The sequence below is a fragment of the Danio rerio genome, chromosome 4 (assembly GCF_052040795.2).
Source record: "Danio rerio strain M-AB ecotype USA chromosome 4, GRCz13ab, whole genome shotgun sequence".
Classification (NCBI taxonomy): Eukaryota; Metazoa; Chordata; class Actinopteri; order Cypriniformes; family Danionidae; genus Danio; species Danio rerio.
Genome location: NC_141024.2, coordinates 66,485,927 through 66,503,073, shown reverse-complemented (window position 1 = coordinate 66,503,073; position 17,147 = coordinate 66,485,927). Strand labels below are relative to the sequence as shown.

The following is a 17,147-nucleotide window of genomic DNA, read 5'->3' as shown; positions in this document are numbered from 1 at the left end:
GAATTAGGCATTTTGCTGCCTTGCAACTGCTAACACGTGCACTGGACATAGATCCTGGGCCACATTCTGTCCAGCGTTACAAGATGAAATCAGGATTTAGCAGAACATTGTCACGGGTAGGGAAGGTATTACTGTTAACAGTGTCTAGTTCTAGTGCAGACTCCTCATCCGCCTGGCTAGCTCAGTCGGTAGAGCATGAGACTCTTCATATCAGGGTCGTGGGTTCGAGCCCCACTTGTGGCGTTTCTGTTATTTTTCTCTCTCAATCTCAGCAAACTTACATTAGCGTTCGTATAGCAGACCTTTTGAGACAAAGTTTTGCGTTTCTACCACTGTAGGTGATCTTTCACTAAGTCTCTGTGGCGCAATCGGTTAGCGTGTTCGGCTGGTAACTGAAAGCTTGGTGGTTGAAGCCCAGCCAGGGACGAATTAGGCATTTTGCTGCCTTGCAACTGCTAACACGTGCACTGGACATAGATCCTGGGCCACATTCTGTCCAGCGTTACAAGATGAAATCAGGATTTAGCAGAACATGGTCATGGGTAGGGAAGGTATTACTGTAAACGGTTTCTAGCTCCTAAAAGAGCTTCTCGTCAGCCCCGCTAGCTCAGTCGATAGAGCATGAGACTCTTAATCTCAGCGTCGTGGGTTAGAGTCCCACATTGGGCGTTACTGTTACCTCTCTTTCTCTCAGCAAACTATCATTAGGGTTCATATAGCAGACCTTTTGAGACAAAGTTCCGCGTTTCTACCACTGTAGGTGACCTTTCACTTAGTCTCTGTAGCGCAATCGGTTAGCGCGTTCGTCTGTTACCTGAAAGGTTGGTGGTTCAAGCCAACCCAGGGACGAATCAAGCATTTTGCTGCCTTGTAACTGCTAGCACGTGCACTGGACATAGATCTTGGGCCACATTCTGTCCAGCGTTACAAGATGAAATCAGGATTTAGCAGAACATTGTCACGGGTAGGGAAGGTATTACTGTAAACAGTGTTTAGCTCTTAAAAGTTCGTCTCATCAGCCCAGCTAGCTCCGTCGGTAGAGTATGAGACTCTTAATGTCATTGTCGTGGGTTCGAGCCCCACGTTGGGCGTTCCTGTTACTTTTCTCTCTCTCTCCTAGCAAACTTACATATGGTATCATGTAGCAGACTTTGAGACAAAGTTACGCGTTTCTACCACTGTAGGTGACCTTTCACTTAGTCTCTGTAGCGCAATCGGTTAGCGCGTTCGGCTGTTAACTGAAAGGTTGGTGGTTCAAGCCAACCCAGGGACGAATCAAGCGTTTTGCTGCCTTGTAACTGCTAGCACGTGCACTGGACATAGATCTTGGGCCACATTCTGTCCAGCGTTACAAGATGAAATCAGGATTTAGCAGAACATTGTCACGGGTAGGGAAGGTATTACTGTAAACAGTGTTTAGCTCTGAAAAGTTCATTTCATCAGCCCGGCTAGCTCCGTCGGTAGAGCATGAGACTCTTAATGTCATTGTCGTGGGTTCGAGCCCCACGTTGGGCGTTCCTGTTACTTTTCTCTCTCTCTCCCAGCAAACTTACATATAGTATCATGTAGCAGACTTTGAGACAAAGTTACGCGTTTCTACCACTGTAGGTGAAGTTTCACTAAGTCTCTGTGGCGCAATCGGTTAGCGTGTTCAGCTGGTAACTGAAAGCTTGGTGGTTGAAGCCCAGCCAGGGACGAATTAGGCATTTTGCTGCCTTGCATCTGCTAACACGTGCACTGGACATAGATCCTGGGCCACATTCTGTCCAGCGTTACAAGATGAAATCAGGATTTAGCAGAACATGGTCATGGGTAGGGAAGGTATTACTGTAAACGGTTTCTAGCTCCTAAAAGAGCTTCTCGTCAGCCCCGCTAGCTCAGTCGATAGAGCATGAGACTCTTAATCTCAGCGTCGTGGGTTAGAGCCCCACATTGGGCGTTACTGTTACCTCTCTTTCTCTCAGCAAACTATCATTAGGGTTCATATAGCAGACCTTTTGAAACAAAGTTCCGCATTTCTACCACTGTAGGTGACCTTTCACTAAGTCTCTTTGGCGCAATCGGTTAGCGCGTTCGGCTGTTAACTGAAAGGTTGGTGGTTCAAGCCCACCCAGGTACGAATTAGGCATTTTGCTGCCTTGCAACTGCTAACACGTGCACTGCACATAGATCCTGGGCCACATTCTATCCAGCGTTACAAGATTTAATCAGGATTTAGCAGAAGATTGTCATGGGTAGGGAAGGTATTACTGTAAATGGTGTCTAGCTCTTGAAAAGGCTTCTCGTCAGTTCGGCTAGCTCAGTCGGTAGGGTATGAGACTCTTAATCTCAGGGTCGTGGGTTAGAGCCCCACGTTGGGCATTTCTGTTACCTCTCTGTCTCTCTCTCTCTCAGCAAACGTACATCAGGGTTCATATAGCAGACCTTTTGAGACAAAGTTCTGACTTTCTACCACTGTAGGTTACCTTTTACTAAGTCTCTGTGGTGCAATCGGTTAGCGCGTTTGGCTGTTAACTGAAAGGTTGGTGGTTCAAGCCCACCCAGGGACGAATTAGGCATTTTGCTGCCTTGCAATTGCTAACACGTGCACTGGACATAGATCCTGGGCCACATTCTGTCCAGCGTTACAAGATGAAATCAGGATTTAGCAGAACATTGTCACGGGTAGGGAAGGTATTACATTTAACAGTGTTTAGTTCTAATGCAGACTCCTCATCCGCCTGGCAAGCTCAGTCGGTAGAGCATGAGACTCTTCATGTCAGGGTCGTGGGTTCGAGCCCCACGTGTGGCGCTTCTGTTATTTTTCTCTCTCAATCTCAGCAAACTTACATTAGCGTTCGTATAGCAGACCTTTTGAGACAAAGTTCCGCGTTTCTACCACTGTAGGTGACCTTTCACTAAGTCTCTGTAGCACAATCGGTTAGCGCGTTCGGCTGTTAACTGAAAGGTTGGTGGTTCAAGCCCACCCAGGGACGAATCAAGCGTTTTGCTGCCTTGTAACTGCTAGCATGTGCACTGGACATAGATCTTGGGCCACATTCTGTCCAGCGTTACAAGATGAAATCAGGATTTAGCAGAACATTGTCACGGGTAGGGAAGGTATTAGTGTAAACAGTGTTTAGCTCTGAAAAGTTCATTTCATCAGCCCGGCTAGCTCCGTCGGTAGAGCATGAGACTCTTAATGTCATTGTCGTGGGTTCGAGCCCCACGTTGGGCGTTCCTGTTACTTTTCTCTCTCTCTCCCAGCAAACTTACATATAGTATCATGTAGCAGACTTTGAGACAAAGTTACGCGTTTCTACCACTGTAGGTGAAGTTTCACTAAGTCTCTGTGGTGCAATAGGTTAGCGAGTTCGGCTGTTAACTGAAAGGTTGGTGGTTCAAGCCCACCCAGGGACGAATTAGGCATTTTGCTGCCTTGCAACTGCTAACACGTGCACTGGACATAGATCCTGGGTCACAATCTGTCCAGCGTTACAAGATGAAATCAGGATTTAGCAGAATATTGTCATGGGTAGGGAAGGTATTACTGTTAAGAGTGTCTAGTTCTTATGGGGGCACCTCATGTCCCCGGCTAGCTCAGTCGGTAGAGCATGAGACTCTTAATCTCAGGGTCGTGGGTTCGAGCCCCACGTTGGGCGTTTCTGTTACTTTTCTCTCTCTATCTCAGCAAACTTACATTAGCGTTCGTATAGCAGACCTTTTGAGACAAGTTCCGCGTTTCTACCACTGTAGGTGATCTTTCACTAAGTCTCTGTGGCGCAATCGGTTAGCGTGTTCAGCTGGTAACTGAAAGCTTGGTGGTTGAAGCCCAGCCAGGGACGAATTAGGCATTTTGCTGCCTTGCAACTGCTAACACGTGCACTGGACATAGATCCTGGGCCACATTCTGTCCAGCGTTACAAGATGAAATCAGGATTTAGCAGAACATGGTCATGGGTAGGGAAGGTATTACTGTAAACGGTTTCTAGCTCCTAAAAGAGCTTCTCGTCAGCCCCGCTAGCTCAGTCGATAGAGCATGAGACTCTTAATCTCAGCGTCGTGGGTTAGAGCCCCACATTGGGCGTTACTGTTACCTCTCTTTCTCTCAGCAAACTATCATTAGGGTTCATATAGCAGACCTTTTGAAACAAAGTTCCGCATTTCTACCACTGTAGGTGACCTTTCACTAAGTCTCTTTGGCGCAATCGGTTAGCGCGTTCGGCTGTTAACTGAAAGGTTGGTGGTTCAAGCCCACCCAGGTACGAATTAGGCATTTTGCTGCCTTGCAACTGCTAACACGTGCACTGCACATAGATCCTGGGCCACATTCTATCCAGCGTTACAAGATTTAATCAGGATTTAGCAGAAGATTGTCATGGGTAGGGAAGGTATTACTGTAAATGGTGTCTAGCTCTTGAAAAGGCTTCTCGTCAGTTCGGCTAGCTCAGTCGGTAGGGTATGAGACTCTTAATCTCAGGGTCGTGGGTTAGAGCCCCACGTTGGGCATTTCTGTTACCTCTCTGTCTCTCTCTCTCTCAGCAAACGTACATCAGGGTTCATATAGCAGACCTTTTGAGACAAAGTTCTGACTTTCTACCACTGTAGGTTACCTTTCACTAAGTCTCTGTGGTGCAATCGGTTAGCGCGTTTGGCTGTTAACTGAAAGGTTGGTGGTTCAAGCCCACCCAGGGACGAATTAGGCATTTTGCTGCCTTGCAATTGCTAACACGTGCACTGGACATAGATCCTGGGCCACATTCTGTCCAGCGTTACAAGATGAAATCAGGATTTAGCAGAACATTGTCACGGGTAGGGAAGGTATTACATTTAACAGTGTTTAGTTCTAATGCAGACTCCTCATCCGCCTGGCAAGCTCAGTCGGTAGAGCATGAGACTCTTCATGTCAGGGTCGTGGGTTCGAGCCCCACGTGTGGCGCTTCTGTTATTTTTCTCTCTCAATCTCAGCAAACTTACATTAGCGTTCGTATAGCAGACCTTTTGAGACAAAGTTCCGCGTTTCTACCACTGTAGGTGACCTTTCACTAAGTATCTGTAGCGCAATCGGTTAGCGCGTTCGGCTGTTAACTGAAAGGTTGGTGGTTCAAGCCCACCCAGGGACGAATCAAGCATTTTGCTGCCTTGTAACTGCTAACACGTGCACTGGACATAGATCTTGGGCCACAATCTGTCCAGCCTTACAAGATGAAATCAGGATTTAGCAGAACATTGTCACAGGTAGGGAAGGTATTACTGTAAACAGTGTTTAGCTCTTAAAAGTTCATCTCATCAGCCCGGCTAGCTCCGTCGGTAGAGCATGAGACTCTTAATGTCATTGTCGTGGGTTCGAGCCCCACGTTGGGCGTTCCTGTTACTTTTCTCTCTCTCTCCCAGCAAACTTACATATGGTATCATGTAGCAGACTTTGAGACAAAGTTACGCGTTTCTACCACTGTAGGTGAAGTTTCACTAAGTCTCTGTGGCGCAATCGGTTAGCGCGTTCGGCTGTTAACTGAAAGGTTGGTGGTTCAAGCCCACCCAGGGACGAATTAGGCATTTTGCTGCCTTGCAACTGCTAACACGTGCACTGGACATAGATCCTGGGTCACATTCTGTCCAGCGTTACAAGATGAAATCAGGATTTAGCAGAATATTGTCACGGGTAGGGAAGGTATTACTGTTAAGACTGTCTAGTTCTTATGTGGACACCTCATCTGCCTGGCTAGCTCAGTCGGTAGAGCATGAGACTCTTAATCTCAGGGTCGTGGGTTCGAGCCCCACATTGGGCGTTCCTGTTTCTGTTCTCTCTCTATCTCAGCAAACTTACATTAGCGTTCGTATAGCAGACCTTTTGAGACAAAGTTCCGCGTTTCTACCACTGTAGGTGATCTTTCACTAAGTCTCTGTGGCGCAATCGGTTAGCGTGTTCGGCTGTTAAATGAAAGCTTGGTGGTTGAAGCCCAGCCAGGGACGAATTAGGCATTTTGCTGCCTTGCAACTGCCAACACGTGCACTGGACATAGATCCTGGGCCACATTCTGTCCAGCGTTACAAGATGAAATCAGGATTTAGTAGAAAATTGTCATGGGTAGGGAAGGTATTACTGTAAACGGTTTCTAGCTCCTAAAAGAGCTTCTCGTCAGCCCCGCTAGCTCAGTCGATAGAGCATGAGACTCTTAATCGCAAGCCCACCCAGGGACGGATCAATCATTTTGCTGCCTTGCAACTGCTAACACGTGCACTGGACAAAGATCCTGGGCCACATTTTGTCCAGCGTTACAAGATGAAATCAGGATTTAGCAGAAAATTGTCATGGGTAGGGAAGGTATCACTGTTAACAGTGTCTAGTTCTTGTGGTGACTCCTCATCTGCCCGGCTAGCTCAGTCGGTAGAGCATGAGACTCTTAATCTCAGGGTCGTGGGTTCGAGCCCCACGTTGGGTGTTTCTGTTACTTTTCTCTCTCTCTCTCAGCAAACTTACATTAGCGTTCGTATAGCAGACCTTTTGAGACAAAGTTCCGCGTTTCTACCACTGTAGGTGACCATTCCCTAAGTCTCTGTGGCAACATTATGAAGCTGCAGGCCCCGAGACCCAACCGCACGCTCAGACCTGCTCGCTCAGACCAGCACTTCCAGACCTATCGTTTTCTCAGACAGTGCCACCTGCTGTTGGAAAAATTGCCTAACCTGAATTCATTGATTTATAAATTGTAAATTACACTATTTTTCTACTATAAAATATTTCACTATGATTGAATACATTATTATATAAAATATTAAACATACTAGATTATAATTTAATGCATTAAGTCTGTTGTATTTTAATTAACTGTATTTGTAAATAGATATTGTTCAGTTACTTAAATATTTTCAGTCATTTATTGTTTTTGTTGTTGTTTTTTGTTTTTAAATCATTAAGGATTTATCAAACTCTTTAGTATTGAGTTGAGGGAATGAACATTATCTTATTATTCACATACAATAAATGATAGTACTCTGAGTAATTTTCTCACACCAAACTTTATTTTTTTATAAATTTTCATGAGGTCCTACAAGTCATCGAGCTGTAAAAAATGCAGAGAAAAATTGTGAAAAACAATACTTGGATTAATATTGTATTTATTACATATAAAATAAAATAAAATGCTTTACATTCTTGTTGGGGAGATTTTTCATTTCTCGAGCAATTCTTCTGTTAAATTCCTCAACTTCACAAAAAAAAAATAAATGCTGTTGTCAGAAATTGTGTTTAACATAAAAACTTAACAGCTTTTGTACAAAAAAATGTAAACATACCTTGCGTGATAAATGGGGCCCTGGAGGAAGACATCTTCAGCCTCCTGCCAAGACAAGCCTTGTAATTCGGAAATGCCATGAGTTATGGCCTGTACAAACATACAGATAAATCAATTAATAAAATAAAACACACACTGCAGAACATAAGCATGCTCATGTACATACATGTTTTGTGATTACCTCTGGGAGGAGACATCCACAAATGAACTCCACCTCATCATTGAAGGTCAGCTGTGTTTTGGTTTTATTAAGAATTCCTCTGATGTAGTCACAAATGATTGACTGGGACTGCTCATTCTCAATGTAGACAGGCACTTGAGAACGGGGTTTTAGTGGAAACCAATTTGACCTTTTCCCACCTAGTATATCCTTTGGGCCATAGAAGGAAATTATATTTCATATGTAAATGCACAAGTAATTAATTATATTTGGCAAATAATAGTTAAATTGTCACTTGACTATATTTAAGTCAACCATACTCAGAGTCTAGAGCAGGGGTTCCCAAACTTTTCAGCCCGCAACCCCCAAAATAACAATGCCAGTGACTCGCGACCCCCAATATCCTCTGAGGTGGTTATAAATACAGAAACCTTGCAAGCAATGACGCAGACACACCAATTAAATTTGTGTCAGTGCTTTAAATGTGCCAGAAAGTATAACCTGATGTTATAAAATCAAAACGCATCTGACGCTATTGCTGCCTTTAATATAATGTAATTACCCATGGGGTCGCAATCCAATAGAACTAGTAACTATAAGCTACTATATAGTATATATTAACTATAAACGACTATTTTTATTTTCAGTATGGTTATGGATAAAATATGTTAATTCTTATGGTTCAATAAAAAAAAATAGATTTTTGGAAATCACCAGGCGACCCCCCTTCATTGCCCCGCGACCCCTCGGGGGGTCCCGACCCCCACTTTGAGAACCACTGATCTAGAGGAGTAAATTAAAGTGGAACCATCTATACCACCAAATGCTGCTCTGCTGATTTTGATGTGATAATCAAGTCCACTAATCTTTTGTCATTCCTTTCCCAATCTTAAACTGCTTGGACATGTGCCGGAAGATTGGATGTGGTTTTTCTTTTCACCCTAACAGGAGTAGAATCTTTCCATCCAAGACACTTCTTGCCTCCTCAGTCCAGAAAGCAAATCTGTGCCCATAGCTTTTAATAACAAGACAAGACAAAATCCATAATTACTGTGTAACGAGGAGACTGACACGGAGGGATCCATTATGCAGTATTTATTAATCACAACTTCACTCAAACACACAATATGCACCGGAGTGCACACACACATCCACAGTAGTAGTATGGGTATCAAGACTGATGATGAACAGACACAGAGTGAGTTACCAGGCATGAGTGGAAGGGAGTGAGCGAGAACCAGGATCCGTTATGCAGGCTTGGGTCAAGGGCAGGCAGCAAGGATCAGAGTCCGTATAACAGGCGTGGTTCGTGTGCAGGCAGAGAGAGAGTCAGAGTCCGTATAACAAGCGTGGGTCGTGGGCAGGCAGAAGGCGAAGCAAAGTAAGAGACAGGCTGGAGTCGTGCACAGGAGATCAGGCTGGAGATAATGCTCAGAAATGCTGGCCGGGGCTAAACAAGACTTCGCCTTGAACGAGTAATTTAGTGTGGCTTATAATAGGTACATGGGTCATTAGCCAGATTCCAATCAGGTGTATGCGCAATCAGTGTAGATGGATGACGTAATGCTAAAAGTCCGGAGATGGTGGCCTCTGCTGGCCAGCGAGGGGAGTTACTGGGACCGAGTCGGTGACATACTGGTCACCGGTAAGAGAGATTTTAAGTATGTTTTGTTATTCATGTTACAAGTTGTTGTATTGACACAATATAAATTTTGAATTTTACAGATTTACAAGAAAAATAAATAAATACTGACATACCCATCAATTTAAAATCGTTCCATGAGTAGAAGGCACCACCACTGACGGATGATAGGTATATCCATCTGAAAGAAAGACTGTTTAGTCTGACAGTTAACCAACATGTTTTTGTTAATACATGATGTTGGGTGTGCTTGCAATAACCATGCCCCTTTTTTTAAAAGATATGTTGCTTAGAAGAAAGCAAGATAATATACACTAAAATAGTTACATTTTAGCTATGATTAAGAAAAGCACCAACAAAATAAAGTTACATAAATAATAAAATAATACCTCCTGGAATTGAAACCCAATGCCACACACCATTGAGACGGTGTACTGAAAAGAGAGAAGCCACAGTCATTTACAATGTTTACAAAATCTTTAAATCAATTCACTCAATTTATATCTTACCATGAGTACAAAAACACCACAATCATTCCCTCTTGTCTGACGTGGCAAAGCCTAAAATAGGCAAAGCAAATCAATTTTATTTTAGAATAACGTACAAAAAATTTAATTGTTGTAAAAGCCAAATAATATTTTTTTTTTAAGTTGATTCCTCACTGGAAAATCATATCCAGTCTTTTCAGACCATGTCCCATGATCCACTTGGTAAGCAATTTTCCTGTAAACAAAACATAGTAGTAATACTAACAATTACAGCTCACCTCAACTCTAGAACACCATGCATAAAAAAGGCTAGATGAACATAGCCAGAAGTTCAAGAAACGGCTATAGGAACGTAGCCAAAAGTGGCAGAACTATAATACACGGTTAGGAAATAAATAGAAACGGCTATAGGAACGTAGCCAAAAGTGACAGAACTATAAAACACGGTTAGGAAATAAATAGAAATGGCTATAGGAACGTAGCCATATATCACATAAAGGCTGAAACGTCTTAGTTTATTGATAGACCTAAAAATTGCCCTGTATTCCTCATCTCCAAATCCTGATTCATGCTCTGCGTACAGAGAGTCTAAAAACACCATCTCTCTTCGAAGCGGCATCATTATCTACAATGTTAAAGGTGTAAAAATATTTCATTTGAACATTATTGCTTCTTCCAAGAGTTTTCAGTGTTTTATTTTAGAAACACACACATTGCAATACCAATTAATGTATGCACTAGACATTTCAACATTTTCTTACACAGACAACAAAGTGGTCTGGTCCATTGGCATTTGTCCATGCTGGAAAGGCTAACAGGTCTTTCAAGTCTGCATCTTCCTAGAATTGATCAGGACAGTTATGTCGTTTAATTTAGGTTGTACTTCTCACACAGTAAATACAGTACATACACGCACCGGTAATCCAGTAACAATGTTGTTAGGAGTTTCTTTCCACACAGGGACAACATAAAAGTCCTCAATGTATATGTCCTTGCCCTACATGAATAAAAAGAAACTGTTGACAATGACATGAACATTTTCACACAGTTTAGAAATTGTTTTTTTTTTTTTAATTTGGATCAAGTTAAAACAATCTATATAAATATTATGTTTTATAGTACATACAATTTGTCGAGCCATTTCACAAATAAGCTTCATGCAGGCGTTTCCAATCTGCAATAAATACTTTGATAAGTCAATGTTTTTAATAAAAAAAAAAGTTATAATAAAAAAACAGACTGCTTACATGGGAGTCCATGTCCCTCAACAATCCAAGGCTCCAAAATTCTTCTCGAATAAGGCACACTTGCCCCTCCTTCACAATTATTTCACTGCCAGGGCGATTTCGGTCCAGCACATAATCAAGCTGTAATAATAATAACAATAAATATGTGTGTGTGTGTGCGTTTGTATGTAATAGTAATTGTTCACCAGTTTCTCTTGTAATGGATGCCAGTCCCTCTCCCAAGGCTTAGTAGGTTCCAAAAAATTCAGAAGAGTGGTAGGTTCACAAGCTGTTTTTTCTGTAATTGGTACTGATGATGGTACTGAATTTGTAAAGTCACAATATTTTCTGGCAGTGCTGTCAGTGGTCCTTAGAGTACATTAAAGCATCAAAATTAGAAAATAACACATAATAATTAGTGAACAGAAACTTGACAGTGAGCAACTGGAAAGAACAGTCAAATTACCAAGTGACATGTCCATGCATTTCTCTGTGGAGGATGGATTTTCTATAAATGCAAATATACACATAAGTACAGTGTAGGGGATCAACCTACGTTTTAATATCGATCAGGGATTAATTAGCTCATTTCAATGAATCGGATCCTGAAGATTCGAATCATTGATTTGACTCAAATGAGTCAGATTGAATCAGATCAAAAGATTCACACTTTATCTACCATTTGTCCCGCAAATAGAAGACATCGTATCTTACCAATCTTGTTTATATTATTTACGTGGCCAACGATCATAACATAACACAGTATTGGGTTAACCTTTAGCAAGGTAACAAGATCTACAGCTCGAGGCAATGACTTAGAAGCACATAAACAAGAACACAGTTCTTACAAAATGAGTACAAAGATTTATTGAGCTACACTACGATAAATGAAACTAACTACGTAATAAGCAAACAACAAACAAACACCCACACACATTCACACATACACACAGAGGCAGTTCAGAGGATGCAAAATGAGTTGACAACGTCCCAAATTAATTCTAATACTTCTTGCAAGATCTTAGAATAACACCTGAGAAACCACAAAAGCAGAGATATGGCTTATCTTTAACTGCTTAAGATCAATCTGCACAAGATCAGCAAGAGACAACATTAGTTTGTGTTACTTGCGCCCTTTTTGCTGAAGTCGAATCTCCCTCGCCGGCTGGCCTTGGGGAAACACGGTGCTCCTGATTGGGTGGTTTCTCGCTTCGATGACGTCTTTGGGATTCACGCGCTCGTGAATGGCTGTTGTCCTGGGTTACCGAGGTGACAGACTGCTGAGAGTCGGTTTGCGGAAGTTCATGCAGCTTCGGGAGTCCCGAAACTTAAGAGGTTTGCGTGGGAGTTCGTAGTGACCCAATCGCGTGGCAGGCGAAAGGGGGCAGAGAGCAAAAGCATGCGCAAGCTAGCTGATGCAAAAAGCAAAGTTTCTTTGTTGCAGGGTGTTTTTAAGTGACCTGGTCTGGTTCGTCCCCATGGCACTGTCTGCCAATGAGCAGCTGCCATGAAGGGCGGGGCCACGCCCCGTACTGACGTAGGAAAGGTCATTAATTAACAGACTGCATGTAGATTTCACGTGGTAGAACTCTTGCAAGATTGAAACTATCTTACATCAAACGTTACAAGATGAATACTGTTTGTACTACTAGTTTTTCATTTACACCAACGTATTGCAAATGTCACTAGCTTTCGTTCAATACCAGACATCATACATTTCAGACACATACAGATTATTTTACTCTGTTATAAGGGTTAAAACAACACATTGATTAACCTAGTTGATTGGAATAAACAGCATATGAGGAACATTATGGCATATTATTCAAAGATACATCTGCCTTAGTTCTAACATTAAGAGATTAGCTTTTGTTCATATGCATTAATGTTTCTAGAGATCTCTTTGTCTCTACGAAATTGTGCTTCTAGCAGGATGTGCCCAAGGCGAGCACATGACCAGGAGTCAATTAAAAGTCTCAGGAAATGGTTTCCGCTGAAGATCCTGTAAGGGCCATTGTTTTTAATTTAACTGATTTAATTAATCATTGGCTAGTTAGCCGAAGGGTACCAGAACATCTGCATAGAGGTACTGGTCAGAGGAGCCCGAAATCAATTGGCGCTCTGTTATCCTGATGGTATAAGCCCTCAAGCTAGTTCAATGAATGAGACCATTGGAGATGCCCAAGATTTCAGATTCAACTTGTGTTGACCACTGAAAAATGCCGATGAGTTCCTTCATCTGTTATGGATAAAGTGATGTATTTGTTACAAAGTAAGGGAAACATTACCTAACACAACCTGGCTGTGGTCATTCATGTGAATGTTTGTGTTGAATTCCTTTTTTATGTCATGAAGACGTTTCTCGTTTTTTCTGACTTTGTAATGGTGGATGATGTTTCGCATGAGGAAAACATGTGTGGATGGCAATGCCATGTTCATAAAGTAGTTGTTTTTCTTTAGCTTTGAAAAAAGCTGTTCTGCAGCCTGACTGTTAACTTTGCCAGCTAGTTGAGGCACAAGACGAAGCTTCCTCAGTGAATCACGAGGATCTTTTGTGTTGTCCTCGTGAAAGCGGTCATACAGAACATAGTGTTCTGCAGAACCAGTTATTGGATGACCATCCGGATCTGGACTTTGCTTTTTTGCAGTGAGCCATGGCAGAGTTACCTGTAATTTTCCTGATTTTGCAATATTTTCAGTGGTTGGTTCGAGTAACCTTCCCTTGAAAGGTATGAAAGTTATGGGTTTCCTCAAATTTGTGTGGGTGGACAGTCCACGGGCAAAGTCATAAATAACAACATTAGGCAGATGCTTCCAAGACAGAAGCATATCTGCAAAATCCCGTGGACTTTCTGCTCGCAGATTACATTTTATACTGTAAACTATACCACAAGGACACATGATGACAGCCCAACCTCCTGGAACAGACAAAAAAGATAAGCAAATAGTTAAGAAAACATAATCAAATCCCATTAATGACATTGGGACTTAAATGGCCATAGGTTATGATGGAGGGCAGTGGCATTAACCTTAACAAAGTATACTTTTAAAAAATTTAAAGATGCAGTGCCTCAGAGATGTAAATACACTCCCCTACACGGAAAGCAACAATAGGTGTCAGACGAGGCCACCTCCAACACCCCCCCTGAGCTGTACACCACCAGTCACTCCCCAATCAGTGCCAAGCAGAAAACAGGACCCATTGTGTCTATGTGACTTTGTACATTTCTGATTTATTTGTAATATTTTAATGTGCAACATTGAGGTTTACCTGAAGCAGCCCAAATCTTTTCAAAAACCTTGTCATAGGCCTCCCTTGACCTCATCTCCTCCGAAAGTCGCAGGAGTAGATCTGTGCGAGAGCCTTTGGCATCTAAACCACACTCTTGACACAGTCTTCTTATCACTCCCACCTATCACATAAAACACACACGTTAAATGAAATGCCAACACTGACAAATAATACATATAATTAGCATTAAATATTTTACTTTCTGTTTTAAAAGTTCGTCCTTTAAGCGATCTTCAGAGACAGTTATTTCTGTTCGTTCTGCAGTTTTTGCTTTGTGCACTTTCTCAAATTCAGTGTTGAGAACAACATTCGCTATACGAGTCTTACTCCCGATCCAGGGTGCCCAATAGTTGTAACTAGGTGTAACACAAAATGGATTGTTTTTTTGACCTTTAGGACAAACAAACATGTTAGTACATCAGTGAATTTAGATTGTACTCCTGAAAACACTTATGAAATTAAATAGTGATGACATGCCATTCCTGATACAATAAATTTCCTTACTTGAAAAAAATCCTCGAGCAATTCGTTCTTCTGTCAGTGCCTTCCAAAACATATCTAAATCCACCTCTCCATTAAAATCTTGTGGAGGCTGTGATAGATCACTCACTAAAGAAAATAAATACATACTATAAACTTACTAATAGTTTTACTAATAAGACTTACCTCTCTGCAGTAAAAAGGAAAGATATTTACCAGAGAGATGAAAGGATGCCTTCTTGTGGAGGTCCATTATGACCACAGGTGGATGGTCACCACAAGATACACATGAATACTCGTATTCATGGTCAGTTAGGGCCTCAAAATGCAGATAGCCGTGGAGAAGAGTAACTGCTAAGGGGAACTGTACACCTGTAGTTACCTCCAAGTACTCCACTACTCTGCTGACTGCTGTATGCACCTATGATAAAGAAATCACAGTTAATCAGTACTTATATAGGCTAGGCAAGTTTATTTATATAGCACATTTCATACACAATGGTAATTCAAAGTGCTTTACATAAACAAGAATAAAAGAGACAAGTATAAGAAAATAAAAACAAAGAATTATAATGATTTAAAAAACAGTTAAAAACAGAAAACATAATAGTCTTGATTTGAATGTACCTAATGTTGCCTAACATAAAATCAACACTATGAAGAAATCCTATTGTTGTAAAAAATAATATATTGTATAACATATAATATATGTATTGTATAACGATTACCTGCAACAGGTTTCTTATGGTGAGGCAGAGAGAGAGTTCAAGGAGGACATGGTCATTGAAGTTATGCAAACCATTAGCCCACTCTTGGTAACGGTACACCATTCCACAAAAAGGACATAATTTATAATAGGTTGAAACATCTGCAGATACAGAATGTAAATTAAATGGTTTAGCATCTTTTTCATAATTAAAATAAAATAAAAAATGTAAGTAACAATTATCCACCTTGGACAATTCCTGTAGTTGTAAGAATTTTCGCTTTACGTGTAATGCAGACAGGATCACTGAGCAATGTGCGGTCTGAGCAGTGGTAGCACATTATCTCATCAGGGATTAGGTGTTTTGGAAATTCCTTATAGTCTGAAGAAAGCCTCAAATGACTGGGAATAGTAGATGGTAGCTTTTTATTCATTAAGATGTATTCTACCATGCTCTTTACTTTAGCAATGTCCTTTGGAGGGTAATTATCACTTTCATCACTTTCCTCCATCGCTGCTGCCTGAAATTCTTCAGCGCTTTCAGTGCTCCGAACTTTTCGGAAGAGTTCAGGGTGAATTTGAAAGAGGTGCCATTTTGCTATGTATTTATGGGTACATGATCTCTGGGTTTTTGCACAGGGACAGTGCCATGAATTCTTCTTGGTGTCATATGATACCATGACTCTGCCCAGTCTACTATAATATGATATATTAGGCTCGTAGACCGATATGAACCTTTTTGTTGGTGGGACTCCAATCTTGGATTCAACTGACAGTGGTGCATTTTCTTCTTGGGCTAGTTTTTGACGATTTACACACTGTTTTATTTGGTCCTGCCCAAACCACTTGCTTTTAACAATTTCTTTTAAACTTTCTTCTGTGAGTGAAGGTGAGGTTAAAATGTTTTTCAGTATGAAACTGACCGGAGGTGAACACATTTGTATGACAGTACTCCACTTCTCCAAGCCAACTCCATATTAGTCTGGCACTCATTTAATTCACATGAAACACAATGTGGTTCCCCCCATATTTTTATTTGCACATGGAGTGGAGTAGAAGCTCCATGAAAACATTTGTGGACCATATAGACTCCATTCTGAGGGTCTATGCACTCACTGTCAAGATGAGATGAGGAAGTGATGTCCATCATTTTTGGGGTGTGTTTACGTTCTATATGTCTTTTTAAATTTTTATAGTGGCATATCAAATCACATTTGGGACATAGCTTTGGTTTTTTCCGACAATTTTTTTAAGGGCCTAGAAATGCCAGAAGTGGTGGGCAGAGCCATGTCAGTGGATAAAGGCACATGTGTGGCGGGCAGAGCCGTGGCAGTGGAGAGAGGCACATGTGTGGCGGGCAGAGCCGTGTCAGTGGAGAGAGGTACATGTGTGGCGGGCAGAGCCGTGGCAGTGGAGAGAGGCACATGTGTGGCGGGCAGAGATGTGGCAAAAGTTGTGGTGGCTTTAGTGTGAGGGGTTGGTGGTTGTTGTTTTTGTTTGCAGAGTCCTAAATGTTTAACAAAATCAGGTTTTCTTAAAATGGTTGATTTGCAGAAGAGGCAGTGATAATGTGGCTGACATCTGCAGAGGCGTCCACATCTGTGTATTGTAAATTCTGAAAAAAAAGCAGTATAAGATTGCACTTTAAGTTTTCTTACAATTTTTCACTATAATAAGATGTCCATTTTCAAATATTACCTTCATGCTGGACTGATCTATTAAAATGTGCCTGCAGATGTGATTGCACTTTTTTTTTAATCGTGTTGGTTGGAAAACCGAGGCATCACAAAATGGACAATGAAAATATGTGCAGCATTTGGTGCACTGTACAGGTACTGGCAGAGACCCCCCTTTATGAATTGTAATATCCATCTAGGAA

General features: G+C 41.6%; 1 protein-coding gene and 2 non-coding genes across 4 annotated transcripts; 2 read left to right on the top strand and 1 right to left on the bottom strand.

The window, feature by feature from the left end:
* Window positions 1–5,452: 5,452 nt before the first annotated feature.
* trnan-guu (transfer RNA asparagine (anticodon GUU)) lies at window positions 5,453–5,526 on the top strand. Its single transcript has one exon. It is a non-coding gene; the product is annotated as a tRNA-Asn (tRNA).
* An 823-nt stretch (window positions 5,527–6,349) lies between these two features.
* trnak-cuu (transfer RNA lysine (anticodon CUU)) lies at window positions 6,350–6,422 on the top strand. Its single transcript has one exon. It is a non-coding gene; the product is annotated as a tRNA-Lys (tRNA).
* Window positions 6,423–6,980: 558 nt separating this feature from the next.
* LOC103910632 (HMG domain-containing protein 3-like) lies at window positions 6,981–17,140 on the bottom strand. 2 transcript variants are annotated; one of them, XM_088650244.1, is made up of 18 exons: window positions 14,062–14,209; window positions 13,079–13,708; window positions 11,257–11,298; window positions 10,997–11,159; window positions 10,812–10,931; window positions 10,691–10,738; window positions 10,481–10,561; window positions 10,326–10,403; window positions 10,092–10,189; window positions 9,739–9,799; window positions 9,586–9,636; window positions 9,466–9,510; window positions 9,193–9,257; window positions 8,252–9,069; window positions 7,456–7,644; window positions 7,276–7,364; window positions 7,132–7,187; window positions 6,981–7,043 (listed from the first exon to the last, which is right to left on the bottom strand). In XM_088650244.1, exons 3-13 carry the CDS (start codon window positions 11,274–11,276, stop codon window positions 9,201–9,203), a joined length of 822 nt encoding a protein of 273 aa, XP_088506370.1. In that variant the 5' UTR covers window positions 11,277–11,298; window positions 13,079–13,708; window positions 14,062–14,209; the 3' UTR covers window positions 6,981–7,043; window positions 7,132–7,187; window positions 7,276–7,364; window positions 7,456–7,644; window positions 8,252–9,069; window positions 9,193–9,200. The 2 variants fall into 2 exon arrangements, with proteins under 2 accessions (XP_088506370.1, XP_087106016.1); XM_087249890.2 differs by lacking the exons at window positions 6,981–7,043; window positions 7,132–7,187; window positions 7,276–7,364; ... (11 more) ...; window positions 10,997–11,159; window positions 11,257–11,298 and adding exons at window positions 14,282–14,472; window positions 14,587–14,691; window positions 14,779–14,983; ... (1 more) ...; window positions 15,516–16,883; window positions 16,967–17,140 and having other exon boundaries at window positions 11,334–13,708; window positions 14,062–14,203.
* Window positions 17,141–17,147: the final 7 nt, after the last annotated feature.